Consider the following 20,455-nt stretch of genomic DNA (forward strand, 5'->3'; position numbering starts at 1 on the left):
CGCCCATTCCCAGTGCCCAAGAAGAAACGACGCCAGGGCATGGAGCGCCCATGCTCCCCCGCACCGCCTGAAAGACCCACCGCACCGAAAGACCGCACCGAAAGACCCAGCCACTTCGATCCATCGCACATCTCAGTCTTCAGAGTCGGGCTTGGCATCGAGACGCCATGGACGGCACCGTTCCCCGAGAGGCAAGCGGCACCGGAAGTCCTCAGTGCCAAGGCAGAGGGCGGCAGCGGCCAGCTCGTTGGGGCGCATGTCCTCCCGTCGGCACCGCTTGCGGCGGCACCGACGCTCTTCTGCCTCGTCGGGGTTATTGAGAAGCCGGTCCCTGACTAAGAGCAGCAAAAGCCGAAGGCATTGTTGGCACTGGTCCAGTGGCTTCGGGTCCCAGAAAGACACGGGCACCCGCCGCCTCCACGATGCGCCGCAGCTGGTACCGATGCCGGCACCGGGATGGCCGCAAGGACCCTGGCAGTGGCCTTATTGGGACCCATGGGGGTCACAGATGGGACAGGGAACTGTCAGTCCGATTCTCAGTGGCGCAACCGGTGGACCCCCCTCCCCACCCCACAAGCCAACAGGCTAAGGACCATTCCTCGGAGGAGAACTCAGACCCTGAGGAGGGACCCTCCGCGGGGCCCCCTCAACAATCCTCCTCCTCCTCTTCCCCAGATGAGGCGGCTGCCAGAAACCATAGGGCGCCCCTCCCAGACTTCAGGGCGCACCAGGAGTCCCTGAAAAGGGTGGCCTCTAACCTGAACCTAGAACTTAAGGAGCTATCAGAGGAGGAGGACCCCCTCTTCGGGTTGTTGGGTCAGCGGGACCATCAAGGGTGGCCCTACCTGTACATGACAGGGTTCTTATGCTGGCCAAGGCCCTGTGGCAAACCCCTGCCTCGGTTTCCCCCACATCCAAGGGCAGCAAGAAAAAATACTATGTCTCGGCAGAGGGATTTGAGTTTTTGTTTACACACCCGGCCCCGGGGACTCTGGTGGTGGATGTGGCCAACCAGAGGGACAGGCCAGGTGACCCAGGCACCACGCCAAAGAACAAAGATAATAAAAAACTGGGCTTATTTGGGAGAAAGGTATATTCCACCGGGGCTTTGCAGCTCCGTATTGCAGCTCTGTATTGCGAAGGATGTGTACTTCCATATTTCCATCCTTCCCAGCCACAGGCGCTTCCTCCGGTTTATGGTAGCTGACTGCCATTACCATTTCTCGGCCCTACCCTTTGGCCTCTCTTCCACCCCCAGGGTATTTACCAAGTGTATGGCGGTAGTGGCGGCCCACTTGCACCGCAGAGGGGTGCAGATCTTCACGTACCTGGATGACTGGCTGATCAGGGGGCAGGTCCAGGTCCCACATTCAGAACAGCCTATCCCTCACCTGTGCGACCTGCCCCAGACTGGGGCTGCTCATAAACGAGCAAAAGTCCACTCTTACCCCGGTGCAACGCACAGAGTTCATTGGGGCCTTCCTGGACACTACCCAGGCCAGAGCCTTCCTCCCGCAGCCTCGGTTCGAGGCTATGGCCATTATAATCGCCCAGCTACACAGGTGCCCCACGACGACAGCCAGGCACTGCCTACAGCTGTTAGGGCACATGGCGGCCTGTACGTATGTAGGGAGGCTGGCTTGCCTCAAACTCAGGCCTCTCCAGGCATGGTTGGCCTCGGTGTACGCACCGAGCAGACACCTGTTGAACATGGTGGTCATGGTACCCCCAGGGGTCCTAGCCTCATTGAACAGGTGGAGGACTCCCAGGGAGGTGTTGAAAGGGGTTCCTTTCCGGGATCTGGCCCCATCGGTCACCCTGATCACAGATGCTTTGGATGTGGGGTGGGGAGCCCATATCAATGCCGACCTGAGCACCCAGGGGCTGTGGTCGGAGGAGGAGAAGAGCCTCCATATCAATGTACGGGAGCTCAGGGCAGTCCAGTTGGCCTGCAAGGTGTTCCTCAGATTCCTGAGGGGCAAGATGGTTCAGGTCCTGACGGACAATACAGCAGCCATGTTTTACATGAACAGGCAGTGGGGAGCGTGCTCCTCGGCTCTCTGCCAGGAGGCCATTCGACTGTGGGACTTTGCGGTGCGGCACAACTTTCATTTATCTGCTTCTCACCTCCCGGGGGGTCAGAAATGACGAGGTGGACCGCCTCAGCAGGACGTTTCTACCCCGCCACGACTGGTCACTGCACCCGGAGGTGGTGATTTTTATCTTCCGCAAGTGGAGTGTTCCCCAGCTGGACCTGTTTGCGTCGTCCTGGAACAGGAAGTGCCCGAAGTTCTGATCGCTCCGGTGTCGCGAGCCGGGCTCTGACATGTTCCTCATTGAGTGGAAGGGGACCCTCATGTATGCGTTTCCCCCCATTCCGCTCCTGCCCAAGGTCCTCTTGAAAATCAAGAGGGACAGAGCGGACATGATACTCATTGCCCCAGCCTGGCCGAGACAGCATTGGTTCAGTATGCTGCTTGACCTGTCGATCGCCCCGCCCATGGAGCTCCCAAGGTGTTACGAGCTGCTCTCCCAGGACCAGGGTCACCTTCTCCACGTGGACCTGGACTCCCTCCACCTGACGGCCTGGAGACTCTGTGACTGATGGAGCGGGAGAGAGACTGCTCGGTACAGGTCCAACAAATTCTGCTGGGCAGCAGAAAACCTTCCACACAGGTTGTGTACCGGGCCAAGTGGAAACAGTTTACCTGCTTGGCGGAGTCCCGGGGCATCCCTCCGGGCTGCTCGCCTATCCAGGCGATCCTGGAGTACCTGCTCCACCTGAAACTCCAGGGTTTGGCACTAGCCTCCCTGAAAGTCCACCTGGCGGCTCTCAGCTTTCCACCAGCTGCTAGAGGGAAGGTCCCTGTTTTCCCACCCCACATCAGTCAGGTTCTTCAAGGGGGTGGAAAGGCTTTACCTGTGGGTCCATGACCCAATGCCTCCCTGGGATCTAAACCTGGTCCTCTCCAGACTAATGGGGCCCCCCTTTGAGCCCATGGCTACATGCCCGCTGTTCATCCTGTCTTGGAAGGTAGCCTTCCTGGTGGCCATTACCTCGGCTAGGAGGGTTTCCGAGATAAGAACTTTGACCTCAGAACCCCTCTACACCGTCTTTTATAAGGACAAGGTGCGGTTGAGACCCCATCCAGCCTTCCTCCTAAGGTGGTTTTCCAGTTCCACTATAGCCAAGATATCTTCCTCCCCGTGTTTTTTCCAAAACTGCACGGGTCAGAGGAGGGGAGCGGAGATGGCATTCGCTATGAGACGAGCCCTGGCCTACTACATCGATAGGACACAGCCATTCCGGAAATCGACGCAGCTGTTCGTTGCAGTGGCAGACCGGATGAAAGGCTCACCTGTCTCCACCCAGCGCATCTCCACGTGGATCACTACCTGCATCAAGTGCTGCTACGAGCAGGCGAATGTACCGCTTCCAGGGGCTGTTTCAGCGCACTCAACCGGAACCTAGGCCTCGTCTGCGGCCTTCCTGGAGAGGGTGCTCCTGCAGGACATCTGCAAAGCTGCCACCTGGGCATCAGTACACACCTTCATGTCCCACTACGCCATTGTGCAGCAGGCGAGAGAGGACGCGGGATTCGGCAGAGAGTGCTGATGAGAGCAGCTCACCAGTAACTCCTACCCACCTCCAAGGTATGGCTTTTTAATCACCTATATTGGAATGGATATGAGCAATCACTCAAAGTAGAAAACAGGGTTACTTACCAGTAACTGTTGTTCTTTGAGATGTGTTGCTCATATCCATTCCACACCCACCCTCCGTCCCCACTGTTGGAGTCGGCAGAAAGAAGGGTCTGAGGGACCGTAGGGTCGGCAGTGCCTCATATACCGTGGCATGAGCGCGGTACTCCGGGGGCGCCTAAGCCGACCGTACAGGGTCTGTTAAGGGGAAAAAAGTTCCGGGAACTAGTGCATGGTGGCGTGCACTCACCTATATTGGAATGGATATGAGCAATATATCTCGAAGAACAACAGTTACTGGTAAGTAACCCTGTTTTCTAGAGCACAGTTTTCCAACTGCAGAACAATGGAATACCTGGGGTCCTGCTTATAGATACTGGCCAACATTTTCAAACTTTGGTATCTAAACTTAGACACTTAAATGATCTCATTGTCAGAGTTGCTGAGCACCTGCAGTTCCCACTGAAACCAGATTTTTTTAAAAGTGCTTCCTTGGAAATTTTTGTGAATAGTCTTGTGAATCCTTTAGCATACCAGATATTAAATTAATTTTAACAATTACCACGCAATAGTGTCATGATTTATTAATCAGTTAGCTGATATCTAATGCACCCTATTATTATTGCTAAAATAGGGTTCTTTGGATGCTTTCTACTTCAACTCCTTAACATATGATTTATAAATCCTTCTCTCTATTAACTTAAGTATAATAGCAAGTTACAAAACCAAGTTTAATTGTTTAAACTTTGTGAGACAGGAAATGGAAATATAGTTAGGTAGTAAACAGGATTATGACTTACATTTTTTATGGTTAGGTGATGGAAAGGTGGCCGTGACTGTTGTTGGTTCAGGCAGGAGACAGTGGCGCTTTCATTGGGTGAGCAGGAATTCAGGTTAAAAAAAGGGTGTAGTATTGTCTAGCTCAAAGATTGTAATAGTAAGATGGACTCTTCCCTTTTTTGGTGGTAGGGATGGTTGTTAAGTGAGCTGGCAGCCTCTGTCCAAGGCTGAGTAGGGTTAAAATGTCAGAACGAGAAACATCAAGGACTGGAGGTAGGAAGGCTATAACTAATCCAATTAAGACCATAACTTGGAGCAGAATATAAAGTAAACGCAAAGGAAAAGCGAGAGACTAAACACACATATTGCAAAGAGGAACAATCACCAGCCTTTACAGTCATTCCTTAGTGTTTAAAACTTTCTGATTGTACATGCAAAAAAATGCAGGCTGTTGATGAAAGTCTCTACCAGATTTTCCCACTAGATGTATTCATTCAAACAGCCCTAGTTTGTAAACTGAACAACTTTGGAACCGGTCAGGAACATCAACAAAAAACCTTTTCCCAAAACAAAAATCCCATGTTGCTTAAGTGCATTCTTAGCATCATTGTGATAAGGGTTTTTAGACTTAAAGTTCCAGGATAACAGTTCATTAGTCCAAAGGCCTTAAATACTTTACCGTCAGTGCTCTTTAGGTAAGCAAGATACGTCTCAGATCTACACTCTGTTTGCAGTGAAATAGAATGGGAATCCCAGAATGTTTCAAATAATGCATTGCAAATTTTTGCACAAAATTAAAATCTTGCTGCTGATGATTTTTACTGTATTTATTTCCTCTCCTTATTTATATGGGTGTCGTAATGTTACAGTTTCTGAGAGGAATGTTTTTAAATGTTGCCTAGCCCAGCCATCCTAGTACTGTATTTTTGTGCATTCTCTGTTGCAACTAGCAGTCTTCCAATATAGTGCTCAGCAATTGTCTCAACTGCTGATGTACCCACAGAGGGACTGTAGAGGTTGGGCTTTTGTTTGTAAATATAAAGATAATTGACTGGCACTTGCTCTATAAGGGGGTTCACAAACTTTTCACAGTATGGCTCTAATCTTTAGATAGTGCTTGTGTTGTGGTCCAACTCCCTTCCTGTTTGCAATCATATAACATCCCAGTACCAACTGCAGCAATGTCAAGGTCCATTTTTTTTTTTCTCCCAGGGATTTGGAAAGGGATGAGCTGATATAGAGAGGATATTATTTTATGATCATGTTAGCTGTGGATATTTGTGTATTTTTTTTCTTGGAATAGAATGAGCAGCCTATTATGTATTGTGAAAATTAAATTATACAAGACTGCTCATAGCTTGGATGGATACCTCTTCATGTAAATCTAAATAAAATAGTGTTCCTTTAAGAAGCAATCATATACTTTCTCTTGTTTGAAGCTCTAAGTGTTACGTAAGAATTCATTTAAAATGTGATTAGATTATTAATAAAGAACAACATGCTGATTTGTGCCTCCTAGATGGATAAATGAAAAAAAATCAAGATGGAGGTGCAGCCCCATTCTACCAGTAGTCAGCCCAATTATTAGTGCGTAGGAATGATAACTTTCAAGATTAAGACTCATGCACTGTATTCCTTTCCTTTGGTGAAAATTGAAATTAATTGGCAGAGTCCTCCTTTCCCAGGATAGAGTCCACAAGTATGACCTGCATTTTTTATTCCTAGATATATGGCTTTATGTTTGGCAATATTGAAACACATATTGTTAGCCTGTGCTCAGCTTACCACGCATTGCAGATCAATCTATATCAATTACTTGTTTTCATTATTTACCACTCCCCCAATTTTCATGTCATCTGCAAACTTTATCAGAAATAATTTTATTTTTTCAGGTCATTGATAAAAAAGATAGTGTAGGCCATGAACCAATCTCTGTAGAACCCCACTAAAAACAAAGCTGCTTGATAATGATTCCACTTTTACAATTACTTTTTGAGACCTAACCAGTTGTTAATCAGTTTAACGTGTGCCATATTAAATTTGTATTGTTCTAGATGTCAGGCTAGTAGGCATATAATTTCTTGGGTCATCCCATTTACTCTTTTAAAATATTGGCTTATTAGTTTTTTTCCAGTTCTCTGGAGCTTCCTCCAGTGTTCCAAGATTTATTGAAAATCAACATTAGCAATTCAGAGAGCTCCTCAGGCAGCTCTTTAAAAATTCTTGGATGCAAGTTAACTAGACCTGATGATTTAAAAAATATCTGTCTTTAGTAGCTGCTGTTTAACATCTTTCAGAGATACTAGTGGAATCGAAAGAATTTCATCATCATCGTTGTCATATAAATATATCACATGGCTTTTTACCAAATACAGACCAGAAATATTCATTGGTCACTTCTGCTTTTTCTGCATTATTATGGATAGTTCTACCATTTCTATCTAGCAGTGGTTCAGTATCATTGTTAAAATTCCTTTTGTTCCTAATATATTTTTAAAAACTCCGTATTGACCTTAACTCTTCCCTTGATTTGTCCTTGTGTCTTTTTGCTTCCTGAATCAATTTTCTACAATTTCAAGCTTCTGACTTATGTTTATTGCTATCAAATTCCCCTTTTTTCCATTTGTTCATGATGTAAAATATATTTTAATTTTTTATAGTTACTTCTCCCCTAAACCGGGTTGTTTTTTTAACCAGTGTAGCGTTCTTTCTCTGTTGCGTATTTTGAGGCATCTAGTAAAATATTTTTAGTTCCAATTACTATGAAATTATTATGGAGAAGCAATGTGGCCTACTGGATAGAGCACTGGACGGGAATCAGGACAGGATTCCCAGCTGTGACACTTGCCTGCTGGGTAACTTTGGGCAAGACACTTCACTGCCCTGTGCCTCAAGTTTCCCTTTCTGTAATATTGGGGTAATGATACTGAACTCCTTTGTAAAGTGATTAAAGGCCTACTGATGAAAAGCTAAGGAATATTATTATTAAAATTTTTCTAATCAAATTCTTTCTTCTAGCTAATTTGGCTCATAATTGTCTTCAGCTTTGTAAAATTGGCCCTCTTTAAATCATCAAATATATATATGTGTGTATTACTGATTTGGACTTTATTCCATATGAGTTGGTGCCCAATTGATGTAATCCAAACAGTTGGCTGTTGCTAATATATATCTAATGCATCCTGTCTATCCATTCTATGTAGGCATTTATACATGTTCACCAGAATGGTATCACGTAATAGTTTACGTGTTAAAAGAGATTTTGGATTAATAGAGTTAGAAAATGATCAAACTGAGTGAGAACTAGAAACACATTGAAAATGTACACAGCATAGATTACTGCACATATTGTGCCCACACACCCTTTGACTGCACTAAATTGGCTTAAGACAAATTTGAACCTCTTGGAAGTGCTGTTATCTAGTGGTAGACTATGCACCTATGTGCTGGGAGGAATGCAGTTCAAATGATCTATCTGATGCAGTATGTAATATTAGCTGCCCTAGCAGTTTCACTACCGCATGACTCTAGAAAATACTGTATGACAAGTCGATCTTAACCACAGAACTTGACCCATAAAAATGTGGTGGGAAAGGGGAAACTTCTGCGTTTGTGCTTATTAACCTCCCTAAAACAGGGAAGGTCAAAATAATAAATGGCACAAACATGCAGTAACTGAACAGGAAAATGGGGCTGTCAGTCTGACACCTTTCACAAGCTCCTGTCACCTTAATAAAAGTTTTTTGCAAAAAGTATACAGGAGAGTAATGTTACTACAAAGCTTTGCCCACATCACCATTAAGGAATTGCACCACACATCTGTAGTCACCCTTTCTCCTCCCTGCCCGTTTCCAGAGGTGGTCTCTTTTCCCTACTAAGTTAGAGTGTAAGAGTCGTGAGGTCAGTATCAGAACTGATCCAGTAAGCCAGTATTCTGTCTACAATGTGACTTCCTTACCAAATGTAACAAGTAGTCATGACCAAAGGAGATACCTTGTGGGCCCAAGCCTTAAGTTTGGAATACCTAGAGCCATAACTTTAAATCCTAGCAGGATCAGCTCAGGACCCTCATACTTCCGAAGTAAGTTAATGTGTTCAGTGCAGTGTTTTGCGTGTTTATGGGCTGGTGGTGTTGTTGTGGTAGTGTTTTTGGATGAAATCTTAAGAATTTAAGATGGCTCTGTGGCCCTTTTCTTAAAAATAGGGGTTTGCTCTGGTGATGGTCATTGTCCAGAATTTCCTCTCGCTCTACTGTTGTGCTTGTGCACCAGGGCTGCTACATTTTCAGTGACATTGCATGTATATGTTTTCTAAGGTACCTTGTAATGTGAAAGTACTAAACAAATATAAAGTACTATGTCTTCCTTATTGCAAAACATTTTAGATTTACTTTGTAGTGAATATGAGCATAACCTTAAAAAATACATATCTGGAGATTTAAAATATGTACTTGTTCTTACAAAAATAACAAATTTGTTTGTTCTTGTTTTTAGTGGAAGACCAAATATTCCAAATTCCTCCTCAAGAAAGCTGATAAGATACCCAGAGAACTTCATGAGGTAGTGCAAGAAGCCTTTTTGACCTTGCAAAAACATGATTGTTTCTTCCAAGATCTTGTTAGGATCAAAGGAAAAGATTTTCTTACACCAGTGTCTCGTATATTAATTGGAAACCCAGGATGCACTTACAAATACTTGAACACAAGACTATTTACAGTTCCATGGCCTATGGAGGGTTATGAAATAAAATATTGCAATTCTGAAATATTTGCTGCTTGTAAAGCATTAATCAAACTTAATGCTTACTTGAATATAGAAGCAGTACAGGCTTTGCAAGAAGAGAATTTATCTGAGACCAAAGAAACTGAAGATACTGCTGTCACAGACAGAGAACAGGATTTTGCTACTTTTATTAAGGGAAAGGGGTCCCTCTTAGAAGATCAAAGCAGTTTTTATATACCAAGGAATGACTGCACCAATCTGAAGTATAGAACATCTTATAACCTGACTTTATTAAATTATATGGATCCGCTACAAATGCCATACTTAAAACAAGAGCCTTATTTTGGAATGGGGAATATGGCAGTGAGCTGGCACCACGATGAGAATCTGGTTGAAAGGTCAACAGTAGCTGTGTACAGTTACAGCTGTGAAGGTGAGTAGTGGGAGGAGGTAGCACAAAATGATTTGGCAATTGATCTAAATGTTTTAATACCCTGAAGCTTTATGTTTTACTGTGTAAGCATCCATACACACAATCTGCCTGCTACTCTAGATTTGCCACTTGTTTCTGAATATATGATAGTAATTATCATTGTCTTTTCATGTATAAGCACTACTGTCACTTCTACTTTTCTTTACCCTAGCAAAATACACCTATGTTTACTGGAGCTGGCCCTATGTGTAGTACTGTAAGTGAATTGAAAAGTTGGTATAATTAACTTGCTGATAAAGAACCAAGAAAACAAAATCTGTCAGATCTCTACCGGAGGTTCCCACAGGTGCATATTTCTAGTCTGTAAAATGTTTCATTGTAGTTGACATCGCTGTCTTTAGTAGGTGATTTGTCAAATATGGACTTGCTCTGGTTCATGCTGATTTTACTACTGTCCTTTCTTTGCAAAGAACATGCTGTCTTGGCTTTATATAAAGGTATTCCTATGTTTATAGAGAACTATATAAATTCTTGCCCAGACCTGCTGTAGTGTTACATTGTTAATGCATATACCATGTAGTGGAACTCAAGAGTACTGTTGTAGTTAAAAGAGGGGCGGGGGTGTGATAGGCTTTCTACTGGAAATAATTGTTTTATGTCACTTCATACAGGCTCTTTTAAAAATCGATTCAAATATAATGTGAATTATGTGAAAAATGTACCATTCTAGAGCAATGAAAATAAAATTCAATTTTTCATGGTTTAAAATACCTTTTGCCTCTTTGTCCTCTGTTAAAACAGAAAGGGTGTGCGTGCGTGTGTGTGTGTGTATTTAAGGTACATAATTCTGACTAAGGCTGGGTAACTTCCAGTGTTAATTTGGGCGTCACTTTTTTCAAAAATGGCTTCCAGTCTTGCAGGCACAAATGATAGAATGTAGACCTTTAGCTACATGATTTTTGAGATGCAAATGATCCACTGCAAGTTCATAATTAGAAACTCCAAAACTATGGCCTTTTCTATACCCTTTGAAATATAGGAAGACTTACATTGGTGTCAGTGGGCTTTGGATCAGGACCATAGTGCATAGACCGCTGCAGGTATTTTTACATGTATTTTCTCATTTCATGTTAAATCCTATACTATAGTTTATTATTATATAACATTTACATTGTAACATGGTTGTTTTTGTTTTCAGACTATACACACTGCTAATGAAAGTATCTTATTGGCCCATGTTTATAAGGATCTTTTTTCTTGGTTGCTTAAGAAAGCTGATTTATTTATGAAAGTGTGACTCTAAATTTCACCCCAGTTGTATATGTGATATGGATGATATACGTATACCATATACAGTAGTTACATGTCCAGTAAGTTAACACTTGCTATTGACATTATATTGGGTTGTTGAGGACACACCAATTTAAAAATTGAACCATAACCAAGAGGCAATGCAGAAGTGTTCATGCACTCTCATAACACATAAAGCACTTTTTACCCTAACATTCCTACCCTTACTAACCCTTACTTGTGAAAGTGGAAGAGAAAACTGGGCCCTTTAAATTCAGCCGTATTTGAGTTAACCATAAAGAAAAGGGTCTTGCATTTCTTCATAGTTAAAAGCTGCCTCTGGATTCTCATCTTACCCAATAGTGCCTACACAGAGTGCAGCACATAGGATGAGTAAAGATCATCCCATGTTTTAAAACCACTACAAAGCCCAAACCAAGATATGGGTTAGAGTACAAAAGTGTTCCTCGGTTGAGAACAAACCCTTTATTTTTTTTTAATCTGTTTTTAGTGTAATATAGACTGTTAGCACACATTCTGTTGGTTTTAAGCAGCCATTGCAGGAGAATATCATTACTTTTTTTAAATGTGTGAGCTGTATAAAAGAAAGGCTCAGCTTATAATTAAAAATCATTAAAGGATTTAAAAGTAGAGGTGAAAATTTCTAAATATCAGGCATTTTCATGAACACGCCAACTATTTTATCATTTTACTTTTTAAAAATGTGAAGATTACTTCAGATTTGAAGTTTATACATTTTCTTCACCAATGAGATTCAAAGCCTGGCTTTGACACATGTGTTAATAATAATCTCTTGAAATCTAAGAAGTATAGTTTAACTGGAGACAGTATGCAGGAGGACAAGGAAAGATTTTTTTTTTTTTTTTGGAAGAAGGAAATGTTATTAAACTGGGACCTGATTCTGCAAAGTGCTGAGCACCTCCTGATAGATGCCAAACACCACTATCTTCCAGTGATTTCAGTAGGAGTCAAGGGCACCCAGCACCTCCCAGGAGGTACTCAGTACCTTGCAGAAAATGGCCTTTAGTGTCCTGGTATGTGATAACATTACATTGTTACAAAAGTTCCTCTGTATCCAGGTTTACTAAGTACAGTTAGTCAATAGTCTTATTGTATTTCCCTGCAGTAAAGCTACATTGTGTGCAGGGGCAGCCCACACATTTTATTTCACAAATCCAAGGAAATGGGTAAACTTTTAAAAACAGTTACTACTCTTAAATGGTTAATTAAGCAGAAAATAATATTATCAATTAATGTTGAATATGTACACTTTTTCCATTCCTCCATCGAAGAAGCTTTGATTGTTCAAAAGATATCAAACAACTTAAAAGAGCTATTCCTGTTTTGCCCCTGTAATTTTTCTAATTATAGTTTTCAACTGCTGGCAGTTGTGAGCAGTGAAAATTCTGGATAAGTCTATCAGTATTATTAATACAATAATACTTTGCAAATGTGTAGCACTTTCCATTTGTAGATTTCAGCAATTTGCTGCAGTGGGTAGGTATTACTATCTCTATGGTACAGATAGGGTAACTGAAGTACTAAGGAGTAGTTTGATGAGGGTCACGCAGTAAGTCAGTGGAAGGTCCTTGAATAGAACATATCTCTTGACTGTATTCCCATTATTAATCTACTAAACAGAAGCCACCGCATTATATGTCAATATTCCTTATTTAAAACCAATCCTCATTTTAATAATTACAAGCCTAATTGTCTCTGCTAGTGTTTGGTGAACAGTTTTCCATCAGAAAATGCTGATTCTACAGAATTTAAACATGCCACAGGAACGTGTTGAATCTGTTGAAATTTTGACTGAAGCTAGGCAGGTTTCTGATTCTATCTCTTCAGCAGCTCACCTGGCAGGCTGCTGACAAGCCAGAGCTCCCACCCTGTTTACACTTACCTCCGAGATTCGGCGGCAGTCGACAGGAGTTACGCAAGCTACGCAAAAAACTTGCGTAACTCCCGTCCACTTCTCTGCTCCTCTTCTGTGCGCCGTCTTCACTGCACTGCGCCTACAGGAACCGCGATCCCGTCAACGCAGCACTACGCCACTTGCGAAGGTGGTCTTAGTACGTCGACTGCTGGATCAACTGAGCGGGTCTTCACTGACCGCTCAGTCAATCCAGAGAAATTGATCTGATGGCGACGACTTTGCCGCCATCAGTGTAGCCATAGCCCCACATTCCTGGCTGCTCACTAAGAGGCTACCCTGAGAGGCGGGGAGACAGCTGCCCAGCTCCCAGAGGTGTCTGGCTCACTTGGCTTTTTATTTTAAATGAAATTTAAATTTGTGCATAATGCTTTAAAAGTGTATAATATAATTTTATTTATGTTGTATTTAATATATTACATTTTTTTATATTTAATTTTTAAAATTATTAAAACATCTGCTACTCTAATTAGTAGAGTGAAACTTATCTTTTCTTGTTCAAGGTGTCTTTTGTTTGATGTTATAATGAATATATATATATAATGAATATATAATGTTATATATTGATTCTGTGATCAGTATTAATGAGAGTAGCAGCTGCTTTTAATATCCTAGAAAAATTATTCCAGGTTAACACAAGGATATTAAAAATAGTTGCTATTCTAATACTGAGTGATTATTTTCTTGTTCAAAGGGTCTAAGTGTTTCATAACAACATTGAACAGGAGACACTTTGAGCAATAAAATAAGATGTTTTACTTTACTAATTGGAGTAGCAACTGTTGTTAACAAATTGAAGAATAAAATAATAAAACTAAATTTACATTAAAAATAATATAAAAATAAAAAACTGCCAACATCAAAACAAAATGTTTAAATTTTTCAAAATATTTTTTTCTGGAATTTCCATTCAGCAGGAAATTTCCAAATTGGAATTAATTTTTTTTCAATGTTCAGAATTTCCTGTGTAATGGGAATTCTGAGTTTCAACTACGCCTGGAGTGTAGTGCTGGGTATACCAAAATAATGCTGTCTTGAACTCCCATCACATGGGAGCATTAATATAATGACCAAGACTTAGTCATTTGCCTTTCATTCTGTAGAAAAGTTGATGTGACTTTCCAAATTAGAGGCACAATAAGGGCCATATCCCTAATTCAATATCCTCCCACCAGAAATCATTGTAGTTAAACAAACAAACAACTCAAGAAAGAATGTGCTTTGCAGAGAGGCTTTTCCTTTAGGCTCACATTGGTCCTTTAGGTCAGTGAGTCCGACCCTCATGGAAAATCATGCAAAGATCTTAATTCACTGTCTTTCACATACCTGGGATTTTCACAGCCTGGTTTAGAGGTTGAAGAAACAGTTTTCTTCTGGATACTTTGCTGTATTTTGTTTGGCCTATTGCCCTGTAAGGCCTGCTTGCTGTGTAAATCTCTTAGAGTAATAAACGACTGGATCTGTCAGCTGACAGGTTAATGTTTAACAGTTTAACAAAACCAGTGATTAACTGCAATAATGACTAATTTTGAAGGAACCATTATTTTTACTTACATAAAGTACAATTTGTGTTTTTCATGGTTTTTAAAAGCAACAATTCTTTGCTAAACTTAGAAGCTGCCCCATCATTTCTACAATAATTAGGAAAGAAACTGAGATTCAATATTGACCATTTTTCTCAGTAGTTAATAATAATAATTAATAATAATAAATAACAATTGGAATGATTCTAAAGATTTATAATTGACCAGTAATCTCCTCTATTTGCTATTTAATGGACGTAAGTCATTGAATAGTTTATTTGTATAACATAGGAATAGTTATCTACAATGGTTTCTATCATCAATAATGTGCTCTAGATACTGACTGTGGAAAGTACAGAGATGCTACTTGTAAAAAATATTTCCTCAATGTCTCACACTGAATATATAGTCAAAATGCTCATTTCTGCATGTGAATTGTACAATTACGCAATAATTGCTAGAAGTTGGTTACTACTTGTAGATGTTAACCAGCTAAGGATAATTTTCTGAGGTAGGTTTAGGGCAGTTGTTGAGTACTTTTGAACAAGTTTAATCACTGTCTATCGCAGTGATATACTTGGGAAAAGTTAAGTTAATAGCAGCTCTTCATAATGTTAATACTAAATCTTTTTTTATTTGAATTAAAGCTATTGGTCTATTTTACTCACTACCATCACTGTTTATATCAATAAGATTTCTCTCCCTCATCAATTTAGAGATGAGAGAATTTTCCCAAATTCTTCTGGTGGTTTTTTTGTGTGTGTTTTTTTAGTACTTTTGTTCCTGATATATTCAGACACTCACTGTTGGGAGAAAATGGTGATTTCTGTTCAAGGGACAAATTGATAAGAATGCAGTTTCAGCAAATCCCTTGAATTCTGCATATGTAAATCCCAGTTGGAACTGAAAGTTTAAATGACACCCTTGTTAATACCTATATATTGTTTTTAGAGAATCATTTTTTAAAAAAAGATGGTTAGAGCGCTAGTGATGGAAGTCATAGTCCAAGTTAGATCAGTTGAACTATAAAGAGTCTTTAACTATGAAGAGTTTTTGGCCAGGGTGCAAACCACAGAAATATATGTTTTGTGACCTCCAGATAGGATTATTGTAATATGCTGTATAGGGGGCTATCCTTTATCACCACCACTGAAACTTCAGCTAGTGAAGAATAAAACTACCCAGCTGTTGAGTGTGGCTTCTCATTCAGAGTGTTGTACGATCTATCACGGCTTGCAGTTCAATTTAAATTGTGCAATGCAGTCCTATATGGTTTGATTCCTGAATATCTTTGAGATGCGCTCTCTCCTCATGCATCTGTGGTGTGGAAGCACCTTCACCTTTGGTATTGTTGGAAGAGGGCTGCTGGTGGGGGCTTTTTTTTTTTTTTTTTTTTTTTTTTTTAAAAGAGAGGTCGTCTACTCTGGACCTCACTATTGGCATTGGTCCTCCAGGGGCTGGATTTGTTGATCTTTAATTCATATTGCAAAGCTAATCTTTTCTCCTGGGCTTTTTGTGTGAAAGTGAGCTGCGTGGGTACAGCTGGGACAGGAGAGGAGTTCCCTCTGTCCTAACCCAGAACCCTAGGCCCAGGTCGGGGCCTAGCCATCCTCTATACCTTCACTTGAAGCAATGTGACAAACTAGTTATTTTGTTCTGGGGTTTAAAGACTCAGGTGGCCAATTTTTGAGTTGAACTGTTAAAGGACTAGGAAGAAGCTCATTGCATGAACTGCCTTGCTCTGGGCAGGCTGAGATAGACAGGTTCAAGATTCTGGGATTCAGAACACCTCTGAAATACCAGACAGGGGCATCAAGCCTGGTGTCCTAACCAAATTCTTCTTCAGTTACTATGTTCTATTGCAACTCCCTCTTTAATTACGGTTGGGTACAGTACTCTTCACTGCCTGTGCAACTGTTGAGGAGCGTTGCTGTAAGCTTGTTACGTAGTTGCAGTATTTCATTTTGGATGTGAGCAAACTAGTACTCGAGGTCCAGATTCTGCAGTTCTTTATTGAGCAGAACTCCAAATCAGTGGGACTTTTGCTTTGTTTTTATTAAGTACTGCTAAATTTGGCAATTTCTTTATCGTTTGTTCAAGAATAAACAAATTTCTTCAAAGTCTGTTTGTATTAAATGTGCTATGTATATGCAAGACTCTTATGATTACGGGACCTGTAGAACTTGAAACATCCAAATGTTTTAACTTAAACTGGAACCATGGTTTTTTAGACCAATATATGGACTCATTGCTGTTTGAGGTGACAATAAGATTTTATTATAACTTCTCTCTATGTAAACATTTTGCCAGCCAACCTACGGATATACCACAAATGATGAGAAGCTGCTGCTTTTTTTTTTTTTTAATCACTTTGGCATAGCTGACAGAAGCAAGCAGCAGCTTGTGTCCATTTGTTTCCAAAATAACATAGTAAGAGTAATAAGTTTCAATTGCTGCAGATAATTATAAGGTGCACTCATTGGGAATGTAGGGAAAGAGAGTCTGAGAGCTACATTTGAACTCTGTACTTAAGCAATAAAATTTTTATCAAACTGCAAAAAAGTAAGTCATTTTAACGAGCACATTCCAAAGGTGCTGGATTTATGAGGAGACCCCAGGAAACTTTGATTGAAATTGCTGTCTCTGATTGTAGTTCTATATTTTATTAGTGCCATATTGTGAACAGTGCTGCTGCCAAAGTGAATGGGAAAGCAGCATAATAGACAGAGTTAACCCACAAAGGTTACCTCTTTTTATAATATCCATGATGTATTGCATTAAAAATGCCTTGAAAGCCATCCTATTTGCAGTTTTCAGACAGCATTTTTTCTTAAATTAAGTTACGATTTATCTGAACAGGGCAGAAAATATGAAAGCCCCTGAAAGACTTTAGTATTGATTTTTCTCAGAGTATTTGCTAGCTCTTGTTTTCTCATTTGTGTGCTCCTTGGTGGAACAGCCTAGAGCTGTGCACTGATCCTGAGACAAAGCTTCAGCAGGATGAGAAGAACAAGAGTGAGGGGCAGTGTTGTGAGGCTGATCTTATAATAGGAGTATAGCCTGGATAAACAAGAACTTCAAGTTTGGGCTCTGGGATATTTAATTTTTTTTAAATTATTGTTTTTGCTTCCTGGTTCCAGAATTTAAGCAAAATCTAAATCACTTGGAAAATTATTAAAATTGTATTAACTATTAAGCCTTCTCCGAACTAAATAAACACTGTAGTAGCCACATGTGATGAATGACTTGAATATTCTGAAGGCATGAGGTCAACATTACTCTGTATGTGTGTGTAGAATAATGAAAGTTATAAATCTTTTTTCAAGTATTTGTTCTAAAAATAATGAAGCTTAAAGTCTACAAAAATTGACATTATATTTGTCATGGCAGTGAAATGGATATATTAAATCAATTAATAATTATTGATTCTTTAAAAATTAGGCATACAGCATACAATTATTGATTATTACTAGCCACTGATAGTAGTTTAGTACCAGTTGCTCATTAAAAGTAACATCCTCTCCCTGAGAAAATGCTGTTACATCAGCCATTAAACTATTACGCCATATCTTCCAAATATCTTGTTATAGATGCACACTATCTTTCACTTAATATTGCATTGCACTAAGCCTCTGAAAATAGTTCTAGTTCAGAGATTGAGCTCCAAATATTTTTTCATTGCATGTTGTTTAATGATAAGACTTTCTCAATGAAGATTGTATTGAATCGTCGTTGGCTGTTGCACTCTCTTACATGTCTGAGTAGTCTAATAATGTGAGAAGAGGATGGCAGATAGGATTTGAAGGTTATCTCTTCAACTCTGCTGATTTTCTGCGTTTCTTTATAGAAGTCACTTGAACTTCACTGGACCTCAGTTTATACTTTGGTAAAATTAGGACTAATAACATGTAAACAAGTTTAATTGTTTGTACAGTGCTTTGAAATCCTAGGCTCAAAGTTATTATAGAATTTGTTCTTACATGTATGGTATAAGCCTTCCTGTCTAATATTAGTATACATACTACTATAGTTTTAATAATCTGTATAAAAATTGATGGGCAGTGATGAAAACCCCAGATCTAAACACCCCAAAACTGTAAGGAATTTTATTGTCCTGATTCTCCATTGCCTTGTACCTCATGTAGACATTTTGGTTTAGTAGTATTTTACACCCACTTTATACTCACTTTCCATTGACATCAATGACTACATGAGGCGCAGGGCAATGGAGAATTAGCCCCATATCTAATATTATAGGCTTTACACTACCAAAGACTTCTCTGTACTGTGTGGTTCTAATCCTGCTTCTTTTCTTTGCCTTTTTTTTTTTTTTAAAAGGTTCTGCAAGTGATAAAGTTAATGAACAGGATGTGGCAGGGAGAGAGCCAGCTGACTGGCATGTAGGCCTGAAGGTAGCGTGGGACATAAAGACACCTGGACTGGCAATATCCCTTCACCAAGGAGACTGCTACTTTATGCTGGGTAATTTTCAAAGGTTTAGGAATGCAAATGTTTCTATTAAAACTAGAGGACAGACCCTCAACTGGTGTAAATTATCATAGCTCTCTTGATGTCAGCAGGTGATTTACAACAGTTGAGGATCTGGCCAAAATGTGTAATTACTTTTGGAGTTGTTTGGTCTTTTTTTATGTACTTTGGAGACTATTTTCTTCATATTTCTCTCATTTTCTTGTTAGCGGTGCACAGTGAAGCTTACCGGGTAAGCCTTTCCCTATTTGATGCTCACATTGTCAGCTCAGGATAGGCTTCAGCACAATAATAAAATTTCAGCTAGTACTTTACAAGATGAACTACTGGTGTGAGAAGTTGAGATGTTTATTCCTTATGTTTAATTGTAGCTTCCTCTTCCTCCTTTCAAGACACAGTTGTCCTGTGGAACAATAGCCATCTACTTCATTGTCTTATTACAAAATGTGCCCAACTGAGTGGTTTTGGGTGAAGATGGACTATACATATATGTCATTTGTTTTTAAAGTTTCCATATATATATATATAGCTATAGAAACAAGCTGTGTATATTGCTATTGTCTTTTATATTTCTGACTTTTTGGTTCAGGATGAGATTTTTCCTAGTACTTTTTTCTGCTATTTTTGGTGCTTTAAGTATGAGCCTTTCTCTTATTCTGTTACACTTTGACCAGTGTGTATTCAATTATAATCTCCTCTAATTTTGGAATTATGCTAAGGCTCTGTAGAATTGAGCTGTGATATTTCAAGTAGCAGCCTGGATACATCTCTTGTTTGGAGGATAAAGAGAATTAAATTGAGCCCACTGGTTCTGGCAGCTGAAGGCCCGCATGCTGTTATTACTACGAGGTAGCATGTCACGGAACATAACTAAGTAAGGTTCGTAAGTACAATAGTCAGCCCTTCATTCTGGACTGACATTTTCCCTTAATTAAATCTCCTTATGTATAAACTGCAGCTATGGCACACCTTGAGCCATGTGACCTAAAGCTTGGACAATCAGTGTGACATTGCAATGATTGTCTGTACTGGTTGTTCAAAGATCGGTGAAACCAACATCTTTATGAAACTCCCATTTCTGGTAGATAGAAACCCAAGGTACTTCCAGAAAGCAGCTCCTACCAGCCAACTTATTGGGATAGTGTTCCTTTTCACTTTTCCCCATTGTCTATCAGGTGAAACTGAACAATTTAGTTATCATGAATGAATTTTTTTTCAAAGTGCCTGCTAATATCTTGTACCAAGTTCTGCTTAGTTACACCTGTACAGCCCACTGAGATCAACTGTGTGGCATATGTGTAACTAAAGGTAGAGTGCAGCCATTGTTCTTTTAAACACTTTCAGACTTGAGCATCTCACAGATTAAGATATGGAGTTGTGTGAAATTCTTTAATACTATAATACAGAAGATGTGTCTAACTTTTCTCCGTTCTTTAGGATGTGGGCTGGTAATCTGGAGAGAGAGAGAGATTTTTAAATCGAATGAAGGTTATGTGGCAGTTAATTCCCTTTGTAAGAATTCTTAATCCATCTTTTTGCAATAGATGTTCTAACATCAGATGAA

General features: G+C 40.3%; 1 protein-coding gene across 7 annotated transcripts in view; it reads left to right on the forward strand.

The window, feature by feature from the left end:
* FTO (FTO alpha-ketoglutarate dependent dioxygenase) overlaps positions 1-20,455 on the forward strand; it is a 308,286-nt gene that overhangs the window by 65,878 nt on the left and 221,953 nt on the right. For all 7 annotated transcript variants that reach the window (XR_010920365.1, XM_067551224.1, XM_067551252.1 and 4 more), the window contains exons 3-4: positions 8,976-9,636; positions 18,742-18,885. Coding sequence is in view for 6 of the 7 variants with exons in the window: in XM_067551224.1 (XP_067407325.1) it covers positions 8,976-9,636; positions 18,742-18,885 (805 nt within the window). In the remaining variant the exon portion in view is untranslated. The remainder of the gene's footprint in view (positions 1-8,975; positions 9,637-18,741; positions 18,886-20,455) is intronic.

This window comes from Emydura macquarii, unplaced genomic scaffold, assembly GCF_026122565.2.
Source record: "Emydura macquarii macquarii isolate MOO-44397 ecotype Brisbane River unplaced genomic scaffold, CSIRO-AGI_Emac_v2 contig_295, whole genome shotgun sequence".
Classification (NCBI taxonomy): Eukaryota; Metazoa; Chordata; order Testudines; family Chelidae; genus Emydura; species Emydura macquarii.